The sequence below is a fragment of the Euprymna scolopes genome, chromosome 32 (assembly GCF_053919585.1).
Source record: "Euprymna scolopes isolate OS-2025 chromosome 32, ASM5391958v1, whole genome shotgun sequence".
NCBI lineage: Eukaryota > Metazoa > Mollusca > Cephalopoda > Sepiida > Sepiolidae > Euprymna > Euprymna scolopes.
The window spans coordinates 9,007,939-9,022,535 of NC_136513.1; the positions used below are offsets into that span (position 1 = coordinate 9,007,939).

A 14,597-nucleotide genomic window follows, 5' to 3' on the forward strand; every position below is an offset into this window, starting at 1 on the left:
GCATACATATATATTCATGTACATGTACACATGCACACGCACACGTACGCAGGCACACACACATACACACACGTACATACATAGAAATATATGTAGGAGCATACATATATACACATATACATACCCACCTACACACCCACACACGTACTCGCATACATCCACCGCTAACAATTATTTTTATTTTTTTATTTTTTATTTTATATATATATATATATATATATATATATATACACTTTTTTTCCCCAACCAAAACACGCATGTATATATGCGCTTAATCATTCAGACATACGTACACGCACCCACACACACACAAGTAAGATGGAGAATAGGTAGAAGATATATATACACACACATACACGCACATACACACATATATGTACACACATATATGTATGTGCACATACACTCACAAACATCCACATACTATGTAGGCACATACACATACACACACACATGCACACACACAGACATATGCAGGGGCTCACACATACGCGTATATCCATATTCACACGAACACATTTACCCACTCATACATGTGCATACATATGTATATATATATACATACACACACATACATACGGATGTGTATACACTCATCCACCCATATATATATGAATTTAGGAAAACTCGTCCCGGGAAAACTCGTCTCGGGAAAACTCGTCTCGGGAAAACTCGTCTCCGGAAAACTCGTCTCGGGAAAACTCGTCCCCTTTCGCTAGGTAGGAAAACTGGTCCCTTATTGAATAAATATCGATTGAAAACACATTTTATGATCGTTCTTGAAGGAGATATTGTTTTTTTAAAATAAACTATAGCCCCCCCCCTAATATTTTAAAAAAAATATTTTTACTTGTTTAATGTTTTGTTTTTTGTTTTTTTATATAAAATCGATTTTCTAAGTGTCCGTTTTCTACCTAACTGGCTAAGTTCTTAGTGATTTAACTTATTTTAAAGCGTTTATTATGTTCATACAAAGTTAATAGCAAATTTTTTTTGTTCTTATTTTAACGATGTTTTTTGGAGTCATAAAAACAATAATAAAAAAACAAACAAAAACATTAAAAAACAGGGAGCGATTCGATTCTTCGTTACGCTTTTGGTTTTGTTTTTTAATTATGATAGTTTTTTGTTGTTATGTTTTTGTTTTCTGTCATACCAAATGCACTCATGCGTTATTTAAAATTATGATTTTATCAATTATCAACAGTTATTGTCGTCCTGTCAAATTTTGCAAAAATTAACTAATAAATTAAAAGCGAAATATTTTTTTGGCGCGAGAGATGCCATGTGCTAACAATCTCTCGTTAACTCATTTTTAATTTTTTTAATTTTTACTTCAAAATTCTAAAATCAATCATTAAGAGAGAAAGTAATCACTAAATAAATTTATTAATCAATTTTATTGAAAACTCCGCTATCGTTTATCAAAAATCCTTTTAATTTCATTTTTTGTTGGTTGCTTTTCGAAGGGAGATATAGGTTTTATCCCCCCCCTCTCTCTCTAAATTATATTTTAAAAAATATTAAAATTTATTATTTTCTTTTTAAAACCAAATCTCCCTCAGTAATTTCTTTAATTTTCTATTTTTTAGCGATTATCAAGACCCCCTAAGATACCGGGCATTATTTCTCGTTCTCCCGTAACACTCGACCGACATGTTTTTTGTTTGTTTTCTATTTTTTTTTTCTTTACCAAATAAACGATTCCAAATAAATTAAATAAACAACATAATCGGCGAGGTAGAAAAATCGATTTTACCCTTTTATAAACAACAGTATATAAGTAAATTCTTTTTATATTAATATAAAAAAAAATATGCGGTCTCGTTTATGAACATAATAAACGCTTTTATTAAAAACACAAAAAAAACATTAAACAAGTAAAATATTTTTTTAAAAATATTATGGGGGGGGGGCTATAGTTTATTTCAAAAAACAATATCTCCTTCAAGAACGATCATAAAATGTGTTTTCAATCGATATTTATTCAATAAGGAACCAGTTTTCCTACCTAGCGAAAGGGGACGAGTTTTCCCGAGACGAGTTTTCCCGAGACGAGTTTTCCCGAGACGAGTTTTCCCGGGACGAGTTTATGGGCACATGCACTCACAATCACACACACACATACATATTCATACATCCCACCTTATGTATATATTGGTTGAAGTTTCCTTTCCAATCCATGCACATATGCATACATGGATTCGGTCACCCAAACATAAGTGCACGTATACATACAAACAAGATGTAGCATAGATAACAGATGATATATAATTATACACACACGCATACACAATCATATGTGTACACCCACGCACACACACATATACACACGCACACACGCGCGCACATACACATACATACGTTTAATTTCTAGTTGTTTGTTTAGTTAAGAGAAATGGTACTGTACTGGGTATGGGCGCGCGCACCCGCGAAAGTGTGCGTGTGCCTTATTGTGCTTTTTTGTTGTTTCGTGTGTGAGGGTGCACACCTACCCAAGCATGCATGCGTGTAAGTGTATTTTGTGTTTTGCCTATTTATGTGTATAATTATGGAGAGATGTTTAAGGCGGGGTTAAACTTTGTTATGAAATTTTTTTCTTGAGTTAGCAAGTAGAAGTAGTTGTCAGTTTGGAAGATGGGCATTATCTCGAATCTGCCTCCACTGCATGCGTGTATATGTTGTGATACATGTAGGTGTCTATTTTCCGCGATTTTGATGTTGGATCGGTGTAGGGCTACTCTATTACTAAGGTTTTTTGTAGCGCCTATGTAGGATTTATCGCATGCTGGACATTTTATTACATAGATCACGTTTTTTGAGGTGCAATCTAGGTTTTTTTTAATTTTGAATGTTTGTATGGGGTTCGTAAATGTGTATGTGTTTCCCTCTAATATTATGTTGCAGACTCCACACCGTTGTTTGTTGCATTTTGTGACTCCTTTTGTGTGTGTGCGTGGGTGTACACATATGATTGTGTATGCGTGTGTGTATAATTATATATCATCTGTTATCTATGCTACATCTTGTTTGTATGTATACGTGCACTTATGTTTGGGTGACCGAATCCATGTATGCATATGTGCATGGATTGGAAAGGAAACTTCAACCAATATATACATAAGGTGTGATGTATGAATATGTATGTGTGTGTGTGATTGTGAGTGCATGTGCCCATATATATATATATGGGTGGATGAGTGTATACACATCCGTATGTATGTGTGTGTATGTATATATATATACATATGTATGCACATGTATGAGTGGGTAAATGTGTTCGTGTGAATATGGATATACGCGTATGTGTGAGCCCCTGCATATGTCTGTGTGTGTGCATGTGTGTGTGTATGTGTATGTGCCTACATAGTATGTGGATGTTTGTGAGTGTATGTGCACATACATATATGTGTGTACATATATGTGTGTATGTGCGTGTATGTGTGTGTATATATATATCTTCTACCTATGCTCCATCTTACTTGTGTGTGTGTGGGTGCGTGTACGTATGTCTGAATGATTAAGCGCATATATACATGCGTGTTTTGGTTGGGAAAAAAAGTGTATATATATATATATATATATATATATATATATATATAAAATAAAAAATAAAAAAATAAAAATAATTGTTAGCGGTGGATGTATGCGAGTACGTGTGTGGGTGTGTAGGTGGGTATGTATATGTGTATATATGTATGCTCCTACATATATTTCTATGTATGTACGTGTGTGTATGTGTGTGTGCCTGCGTACGTGTGCGTGTGCATGTGTACATGTACATGAATATATATGTATGCGTATGTGATTGTGTGTGAGTGTATGCTATACATGGGGAAAGAAAGTCTTTAAAAAGAACCCTAAAGAAGCCATAAAAACCTTCACCATATGGACTAAAAACACTCTTTGAAACTAACTTTGACCGGTCACAGTGAACAACTTACAGTTGGAGACAGAATGTCTAAACACTGAACACACGCATCGCACCACTATGAAAAACATATTTAATATCAGCGGAGGCATATCTACAAACTCCCATTTTAAAGAAAAACTTTTTACGAAAATATCTGAAGAGAGCACACCCTAAGCTCGAAACGCGTTATAAAAATATTTTAAAATAAAAATATGATGAAAACCTTAAAAAAAAAACCCCACAATTGTTGATGGCTACACTCTTTTAAATATACATTTTTTCTCTCGTTGGAACTACACAACCATCACTTTAAATATATATATATATATATATATATATATATATATATATATATATATATATATATGTGTGTGTGTATATTATGGCTATATATATATATATATAGCCATAATATATATATATATACACACACACACATATATATATATATATATATATATATATATATATATATATATATATATATATATATTATGGCTATGTATTTTTTGTTATACTTTTTTTTTCATTCGTTCGCCTTGGTCCCAGAGTTTCTTACCATTTCTACCTCTTTCGTCCCTTTATTTTTCGCAGTGATTTTGTTTAAATATTTTTAGATGCTTTTGTAGTTTACCCTAGAATATTTTGATAGTTAATTTAATTATTTTTTTTTATTCTACTTATATTTAGTCGCATATTTACACTTCATTTTTACCCTTATTCGCACACCATACATATTTCTCAGTTGTATATAGTTATTTTATTTTTCAATTGACTTTAATCTATATAATTATAAAACTCAAATGACCTTGTAACGAGTGATGTAACCCACTTTCTGGTTTACGACATCCGGTTGCGCATGCGCGCATAAACATTAACTCATAACAACGTAAACAAATAAACATAGATCGCTTCTTTTGCAGATTTTTACCTGCGCACTGAAATATTAACGTTATTATTTCGAAATTATTATTTAACATGGCAAGAGTGGGGGTGTGTTGCAACTATTCTTATTTACAACTATACTGTCGCTATTTTCTTACAACTAAACAGCTTTAACCCGTTGACAAACATAAGAACAATTGTAGTAAAGCCAAGACTACTACTACTACTACTACTACTACTACTACTACTACTACTACCTATCCGTCCCTTTTCCTTCCTTCTTTTTTATTTTTAGTTTACATTTCTAGATACAAAATAGTGGTCTGAGAACAGTGAATTTGTTGACACATTTACTAACCTGTTTCGATATTGGTTTTATTTTATTTATTTAGGTTTTAGTTTTTTGCTTCAGGTTTTATTAATTATTTTTTTTTAGATTTTAAGTTTCTATAACTTGGTTGAAGGATTCCAATATGGGTTTTTCATTCTTATATTTCTCATCGGTAGGTTCATATCCGTTTTTGCTGCTAAATGAATTTCGTCGGCGTTCGATTTGTAGGAAAATCATGTTTAATTTTCGATTTTTGAGCGATTATTCGGAAAAATAGGTAACTTTACACGAATAGGGAGGATTTTTTTTCATGTTTGAGTGATCCATTTCATTTTAATATACTTTTATCGAAATGTTTCTGTTATGTAAAAAAACTATTTTCTTTATGTCACAAGTGCATATATATAATATATATATATATATTATATATATATATATATATATATATATATATATATATATATATATATATATATATATATATATATATATATATATATAGAGAGAGAGAGAGAGAGAGAGAGAGAGAGAGAGAAATAAAAAGGAACAAACCGAGTTATGTGTTCATCAACGTTTCATATTTATTTAGAGACTAGATGAATGAAATTAAGAAAACAAAAACACCAGCACAATTATTTGGAAATTTCTTGTGAAAAGTGTGACGATGTTCTATGTTAGAAACGAAAAACAAAAAAACAAAACAAAAAAAGTTTGAAATTAAAAAAAAAGGTGCTTGCGTTGTTAAAGAGAGGGATATTTCTTTCATATAGCCGATTCGGAAATCGGAAAGAATATGTTATGTCTATGAATGTCTTAGCCAGTTACGGAGGGTTTAATCACACTATAGTTAAAAAATGTGACAACTGGTAGCGGTAAGAGCACTAAATACTGAGAGAGAAAAATAGGAACTTCTTCTTATGTAGATGCAATGATTGAGATGGTGTTGCTAATCTGATGTAATGTAGCATTTTATGGTGTAAGAGGGTTACCTATGTCTACAATTAAATTATGTTTTTTAATAAAAGTTTACTTATTAATGGCGTTACATTATAGAAACCTCCACGTTGTTTAATTGTGTTTGAATCAGCGCTTATCGTAAATTCAAGCACAATTAAACAATGTGGAGGATTTTCCGTTTCTGAAATAGAACAGCGTCACGCTTTGCACATGAAAAAAATTTCAAATATTTGTACTAGTGTTTTTGTTTTCTTAATCTCACGCATCCAGAAGAAGTTTCGAAATAAAAGCGAAACGTTGATGAACACATAACTCGGTTTGTTCCTTTTATTTCTTTATTTTGTCGGAATACTATTTCCAGTATTCTCATATATATATATATATATATATATATATATATATATATATATATATATATATATATATATATATATATGCATAGGCGTTTTTGATATCGCTTAGGATATTGAAGCATTTCTCACGCAGAAAGTTGTCGAGATGCCTGAAAAAGTAGTAGTTGGTAGGTGAGAGGTCTGGAGAGTATGGCGGAAGAGACAAAGTTTCGTAGCCGATTTTTTCAACTTCTGCAGGGTAAGTTTAGTAATATGCGGTCAGGCATTGTCGTGGAGGAGAATTTGGTCTTTTCTGTTGACTAATGCTGTCTGTTGTTGTCGAAATTTCTGATACATTTCATCCATTTGTTGACAGTACTTGTCCGCCGTAATGGTTTCGCCTGCATTAAAAAGCTGTAATGGATGAAACCAGTCGCAGACCACCAAACAGCATGACCTTCTTTTGGTGAAACTCTCACTTCGAAAAGTGTTGTGGAGCATAGTCGACGTGTAACCACTGATCTGAGTCTTGCTGGCTGTCGTAAAGAACCCACTTTTGATATCGTGAGCTGTTTTACCAACTTTTCGGCCTAGTTGGAACTGAAATAAGAAAAATGTGCGAATTTGCTTTTTTCATCTTGTATTAAACCTTCTTATAAGAAGGCATAATTGTTTTAAAACGATTGTAATTCAAGTGATTAAATAGAGCGGAAAACGCTCTTTTAAATGATATATAAAGTAAAGGTATTAAAACGAAAATTTATTTGAAAATACATCGTTTGATATCCAAATATAAAATTCTACAGAAACTTTCTTCTAAATCTAATAATTATTCCGTTGTCGGGTCTCGGAAGGTTTTTTTGCTTCTTTTCGCTCTCCATCTATTACATAAAGTCTGTGTGTGTATGCGTCTATGTCCAGCTAAATCTTAAAAGATACACAACAAACACCTACAAAGTTGGTATTTTTTTATCAGCGGAAAAAAATTTAACACATGATTTTTTTACGTTGGGGAGGCACCAATTATCATTTAATGCCATCAAGAAATAAACACGATTTTTAACGTTATCATGCATTGATACAGCTCAGGAAATGAGCAATTTTTAATTGAAATACACTAATTCGAGATTAAATTTATCGTTTCATAACTAATTTCATTTCTTCACAAAGTTCTCTGGAGGTTTCCTTAATTTTATTTGGTGCTTTCAGTAGCGCTCTGGGTGTTCACTGAGTTTGATTTTTTCGTTCCTCACTTAAAAAAAATAAACATTTCTTCTAGGGGAGTGGTTGTTGTTGTCGAGCATCATTAATAACAATTTTATTGGCATTTGGTGTTCCGATATCTTTCTATTAAGGATCCTTTCTAAAAGAAATCGTGTATTTCTTACGGGAGTAAAAAGTAAAGATCGCTAACGTTCATAAGTGAAAGTGTTTCTCTGAAACGACCTGGATTAGAACTTGTGAGACCCAGGTTGCCAGTCCGTATTGTTAAACACTGAGCTACTGTCACCTTCCTTCTGTAGCTATGCAAGTTCTTGCTGTGAATGTTTTACAGAGGGGAAACCCAGGTTTGGAGCTCGGTCGAGTGGCAACCATGATGATGCTATACAAAACCTTAATCTCGTCGTTGATCATATTTCTTGTTATTCGAGTGGTGCTTTGTTTTGTTGTCAAGAATCCATTGGTTCTGCGAATGGCTCGTCGGTGCAAGTTTGTTTTTTGATAAATGTGAGATTCTATTATTTAAATATCATTTCGTACCTATACGCCCGTCTTCTTTTGTCTATTTCTCTATGTCGGACAATGTTACACGTATACGCGTTCTCTAAGTTCTCGTAGATTTACCTCCTCATCCATCGATTTTCTGTCAGAATGGCCACAAAAAACAAACAAACAAACAAACAAATAAAAACAAACAAACAAACAAACAAACAAAAACAAACTGTTGTTGGTGCGCACAGAACAATATGGCCACTTTACTTGCACTCGGTTCTGTCAATTCTCTTCCCCTTTTTTTATCTTGTTCCTTTTTCTCTCTTTCTCCCCCCCCCCTTTCACGCTCTCTTTTACTCTTTCTTCCTTTCTTGTTCTCTGTCTTATTTTTCCCCCTCTCTTACCCCCTTTCTTGTTTTTTCTTTTTCTCTTTCTACCTTCCCCCCTGTTCTACTTTTTCTTTCTTTTTCGTTCTTTCGCCTTCCCCTTTTATCGTGTCCTCTTTTTATATTTCATTATTTCGTTCTTACCTTCTCTCTTTCGTCCTTTCTCTTACGCACCCTCCCTTTCTTTTTCTTATTCTCTTTCTTTCTCTTTTTCTCCTCCCACTGTCTTTTGTCTCCTTTCTTTCTTGTTTATTCTTTATCTCCTCACCCTCTCTCTCCTGTCCTATCTCTCTCTCCTTCTTTCTTTCTCCATCTTGTTCTCTTTATTTCTTCTTCCCCTTTCTCTTGTGCCCTTTCTTTCTTGTTCACTCTCTCTCTCTTCCCATCTTTTTCCATTCTTTCTTTTTTCCTTTACCTTTTCTATCGTTCTTCCAATTTTCTTTACTCTTTCTGTCTCCCCTTCTACCTCTCGCGTCCTTTTCCTTTATTTGTCTCTTTTGATCTTTTTTTTTCCTTTTTCACAAAGTAACGTGATTGGTTTAATTCTACCTGGTTCTGTCCATTTTACTCACTCGCATTCTCTCTACTGCCCCTCTCCCTCTTGCTCTCCCCATCTTTTTTCCCATCCCCCCTTTCTTTCATTTTTTTCTTACCTTCCCCCTCTTAACTTTTTCTCTCTTTCTTATTAACGCCTTACCTCTTTCTCTCTCCCTTCCATGTATTCTTTCATCGTTTCTACCAATCATTTTTATTTCCCTTTTCTTCCCTTCCCCCCCTAAAGGCCATCCTATGAACGTATATGTCGTCATGTATAAATGATTGCAAAACTAGTTTCACTCCAGACAAGGCGAACATTTACTTGATCCCCCTGTCATGGCGTCACACTCTCTACTTTCGTTGGCATTTGTGTCCGTCGTATATTTTGTCGCCACTGTCAACTCCTTTCCCTTTATAGAGGTATGTCAATCTTTCCCTTTTTTATATTTTAATGCGCACTGGTAAAGAGATACTTAAAATTAGGAACCATATTCATGGGGACATTTTAAGTAGGGGTTTGTGCAGCAAGATGCCTATTCTGTATTACATGTACATTTGTACGTGTTGGTACAGTCGGGGGAAAAATAGCAAAATAAGCATCTATTGATTATTATTTTTCTTTATATTCATCCGAAAGTTGTTGGTACACCAGCGCAGATGTGGCAACAATACTCTATTCATACGCCAATGGCGGCTTTGTAAATATCTCTACCTCTATTATTACATAAAAGGAACTTTGTGTGTCTGTGTGTGTCTATGAGTTCGTTCCCTATGGTCTCGAAAACGGCTGCGTCGATTTTATGAAATTTCACACGAAGGTACTTTACATGACTGGCAGTGTTTTTAGATAGGTTTTCTGTCTGAATGTCTTCGATAATTATCGATAATCGATAATTGAAATAATCCGATGAAACAAGAAACAGGCGATTTTGATAGAAGTTAACATCTTACACAGCCTAACGTAACAAGCTCATTTGAGAAAAGCCGAAACGGCCAGCATATAAAATCAACAGTAGGTTTTCTGATATGACAGGGGCGCGTTCGAAATGAATGTTTCTGTTTAAAGCACAATTTCACAATGATACTTGACTTTTTCATCTTAAACTTAAATTAAAGCTATTATCACCGCACAACCAGTAATGCCAGGCATATAAAATCAATATAAAACTCTTTTATATGAAAGAGGCGCGTTCGAAATGAATATTTATGTTTAGAGTACAGTTGAATCATGATATTTGATTTTTGCATTTTAAACTTTAATGCATACCATTATATATATAACATCATTTTATAAAATCAACAGTAGGTTCTCTACAGTGCAATGTACACTACAATATATTATGAATTTACTGTGAGAGGTATGTGAAGCTTCCTTTCAGGTTTATTGCGATGGGTCCAAAATCAATCGATTTGATTGAAAAATAGGTTATTTAATCGATTTCGATGACAAGAAAAATATAAGAGTGTGAAACATTCGTTGATCATAATTCAATCCCGGGTAAGGTCGGGTCACCTTGTTAGTATAATATATTAGTAGGCACGAGAAGTTTTCTAGTTCGGTAAAGGAAGCAAACATTCTTTGCAGCAAACTTGGCAGTATCTTCTATGTATATATTCCAATTCATGTAACCTCTGAATGTTAGACCGAAGAGTTTATTTCTTTCTATTAACCGTAATACATAATTTTTGTTTAATCTTGCTTATCCTTTTCAAATTTAATTCTGTATTATTTTATCTCTATAATAATATCGCTTTCCTTATTTTGTCTACTAGTTCTCACATTCCATGAGCAATGTTTCTGACAAAGGGAGAGAATTGCTGTTTTCTGAATCGGAATCTATACATATAAGTCATCAACTAGTTGTTAATCTTGAAGTGGTACATTTTTTAAGCTCTTTCCATCAAGTGGCTTTATGCCTGGTCTGGGGCGATTTTCTATTAAAGAAATGCCTTTGGAGAATTTTGTGTTTGTACGTACGTTCTCACCTTTCACACGCATTAAAAATGAAAGCGTCCGATCAGCAAAGTGTTGATTAATATTTAGGTTTGACTTTGAAAATATCATAACGTGGCCAAGCTATTGATTCCCCCATTCATTTGATTTGATCTTTTCCTCTATGCAATAATACGCTAAGAGAATTTAATGACGAAGCTATTTACCACCCTCCCTCATTTATTGTACGGACCGTACTAAAACGGCACTCACACTAGTCGTTTTGAACCAGTTTCTTCCAAAGGAGGAAGTTTCATGCGTATATAAAATTAACAAGTGGTCTCCAGTCGATTGTATATCACCATCAAGGGAGATGATGACGTTAGGTTTTTGCAATTCTTGCAGGAAGGTCTCAACGCCCTCCTACATACAGAGATCCGGTGTTTGAACGTGGTTATGTCCCCTTTTTATTTGGTATATTTTAACCCTTTGTCGACTTGTCGGCCCCTAGAGACCCCAACGAGTCGTGTAGTATTAAATATCTTTCATTATTTATCGAGAAAAATACCCGTATTCACTGAATTTAATCATCAGAGATTTATGGAAATACACAAGTATTAAAGGCTTGGGATCAGGCACGTGGATATGGTGGTACTAGGGGTGCATGTTTACTCCTGTTTTAAAGTGTCCTTTTCAGAGGAATTTACTATAGGCCTGTGCCCCACCGAGACACGTTTTTTTTTTTCACTTGAGCACCTGCCCTGAAAAAGTACTCTGTTTGGGATAGTTAATTTCAATGAAAATATACCAAAAATGTACATTAGAAACACCATCAGGCTTTCATGACTATTTCATATTTATTTTGTTTTGGTGCAATTCTAAAAATTTTATGTTTTACAAAGATTGCTTATCAAATTTCATTAACATGTAAATCGGTTTGTGTCCAAGAGAACCAAATCAATATCGTGTCTTTTTTTTTTTTTAAGCATTTAGTTGTTTATAATTACTTGTTTGATTGAGATGAAATGCATTTTTTTTCTAAAATAAAGGCGTTTTACAATTTTTTGAAAAAATTATAAGAAAAAAATCACAATGTATACAAAAAACAACAAAAAACAAAAAAAACGCAATTCTGAGTGCATACAATATGTATTCATCTGATTCATAAGAATGGCGTTCGTGTGAACCGAATTAGCCTTTTAGGTAATTTCAACATTTCGTAATAGGAACCCAGCAAGTCTGTTTTGTGCGGTAAATAGCAAGCAAGAGAATTAAAAAAAGAAAAAAAAGAAATAATCATCGATCTCCGCAATCTCGCGAGAACGTAGAATGAGATCACGTATATTAACGAACCTCTTTCTCCCAAGGGCACAACCCATCCTCCAATTTCATCCCCTCAAAGGGAGATAACTTTGCCGTCCATGCAGCGTAATTTTTTTAGCATGTAAATATTACTTACTTTTAACAGATTAGATTTAGTTTATCATTCTGTATAATCAACATATCAAACAATTATTCGATTTTATTTTTCTGATGTAATTTATTAATGTTTTTCTGTATTTAGTGCAAATGCATTTAGTTGTTTATATTTACTTATTCAATTGAGAAGAAATGCATTTTTTTTTCAGAATAAAAGCGTTTTGAATATTTTTCCTTTTTACACACAAAATTGCAATATATACAAAAAGCAGTATAGGGCTTCACCCACAAAAGTCTTGAAGAATACTCATGTAAAATTTAGCAATTCTGGGTTCATACAATATATATTTGTGCTCCGAATTGACCTTCTAGGCAATTTTGAACGCCCAGTGCACGAAGGGTTAAACACTGATTTTGATCTTTTCATCTGTATAATAATATGCTAAGGCAATTTCATGTTTGTACGTACGTTATCACTCGTCATCGATTTTTCAAATATGCGATTGCCCGATCATCAAAGATACAGTGCAAAAAAAAAAAAAAGATTATTTTTTTTAGTTTTCATCTGGTGCTACTGTTATGTTGAACATGGAACTCGAAATAAACTACACTTTCTTGGACTTCAGGCTAAGATCAAAGTAAAATGTTCACTTTTTAATTTTTTTCGTCCCCGGCCTGTCCCAAACTGCACTCATCTTGGAAAGACATCTCCCACTCTCCAAACTCCACCTCCGTATTTTTCTTTTCTCTCTCATTTAGCTTTCATCTCCCACTTAGAGATTAGCCGGCTTGTTTTCGGTTCAAAACAAACCGGAAAACAGTGGAGGTCATTTATTTAGAATGGATTAGAAATGTCTCACTAACCAAATTTTTTATTCTTTGTTTTCCCCACTCCAATTTCTAATGAAGTTATTGTACATAGTTATATTTATTTTTAATATATATATATTTTGACCATTTGAGAATATTTGAGTTGGACGGCCCCTAGAGTAAATGTGGTATTATCGTGATTTATGATTCTAGTTAAGAATAGGATAAAATTTTCTCGTTTTTTTTTTTTTTTTTTTTTTTTTAATTATTCATTGTCATTTCGCCCCAAACAAGGCACAGGGCCACTTAGGCGTGAGGAGCTACTATTTGTTACCAGGTTTGCAGGGATACTATTTATGAAGTTGGCAGCGAGATGTCTATTCACACGACACGTGAATTTCTGCATATCAGTGCAGCCAGGGAAACGGGGACCCGGAGGGAATTCCAAAGTACAGCAGTCCGAGAGAAACAACTATTCGAGTTGAATGCTTACGTTATTGTTATAAATGATTAAAATAAAGGATTTTCTTCATTCTTTTTTTTTCATTAAATAAATTGCTTTTAAGTTTGTTTCATGATTTTTTTTTATTTTTCTCATTTTCAAAATAGTTTAAACTATCAATTTATATGAAATTATTTGGATTCTTCGGACTACTGTTCTCATCTTGAGCGTTATTTTCACAACATTTCGGCCAATGTAACCTCTGACCTTTTTCAGGTGTATCTTGTCGAACTCGGGGAATCTGGACCGAAAAATACAATTACGAATTAGGATCTCTATCCAGTAATGGCTGATGGAACCAGAGCATACTACCCCCATGAAGTAAATATCCGTTCGAAATTCCGTCCAGATTCCCGAGTTCGACATAAACAATCCAGATTTCGACAAGATACATTCGAAGAAGGTCGGAGGTTATATCGACCGAAACGTTCTCAAGGTGAGAATAGTACTCCGAAGAATCCAAATATTTCAAATAAGCAACCCTTATCTAAAATATTCAGAAATGTATGACTTGTTAAGCAAAAAAAAAAAAAAAAAAAAAAAAAAAAAAGACCCCAATTGGACAAAAATTGATCCAAAAAATATTGGATTTTTGCGTAAATGAAGTTGTATATCTACCTTAAATGAAATAAGTTTAACGATTGAGCAAATTATTGTAATCTCCGTAGCTAAATAGGTCCGTATTCTTTATATTTGGTTAAACGTCGGTTTTACATATTAGCATGCATTAAACGACTTTTAACAATTGATTTCCAAATTAACCAATATCTCTGATGATGTAATTCTGAATTGTTGAGGTGAGATGTGAATGCTTGTGTTATGTTGATTAATCGGATTATTATTCTCATCTTGGGTGAAATTAAAAAAATATACGCATGG

The 14,597-nt window shown here is 33.5% G+C and overlaps 1 protein-coding gene across 1 annotated transcript in view; it reads left to right on the top strand.

Annotated features, from left to right (window-relative positions):
- Window positions 1-9,351: 9,351 nt before the first annotated feature.
- Window positions 9,352-14,597, top strand: part of LOC145256216 (uncharacterized) — a 61,625-nt gene continuing 56,379 nt past the window's right edge. Inside the window, exon 1 of the mRNA XM_080114833.1 lies at window positions 9,352-9,474. Within this exon, the coding sequence (XP_079970959.1) occupies window positions 9,391-9,474 (84 nt within the window). The 5' untranslated portion in view covers window positions 9,352-9,390. The remainder of the gene's footprint in view (window positions 9,475-14,597) is intronic.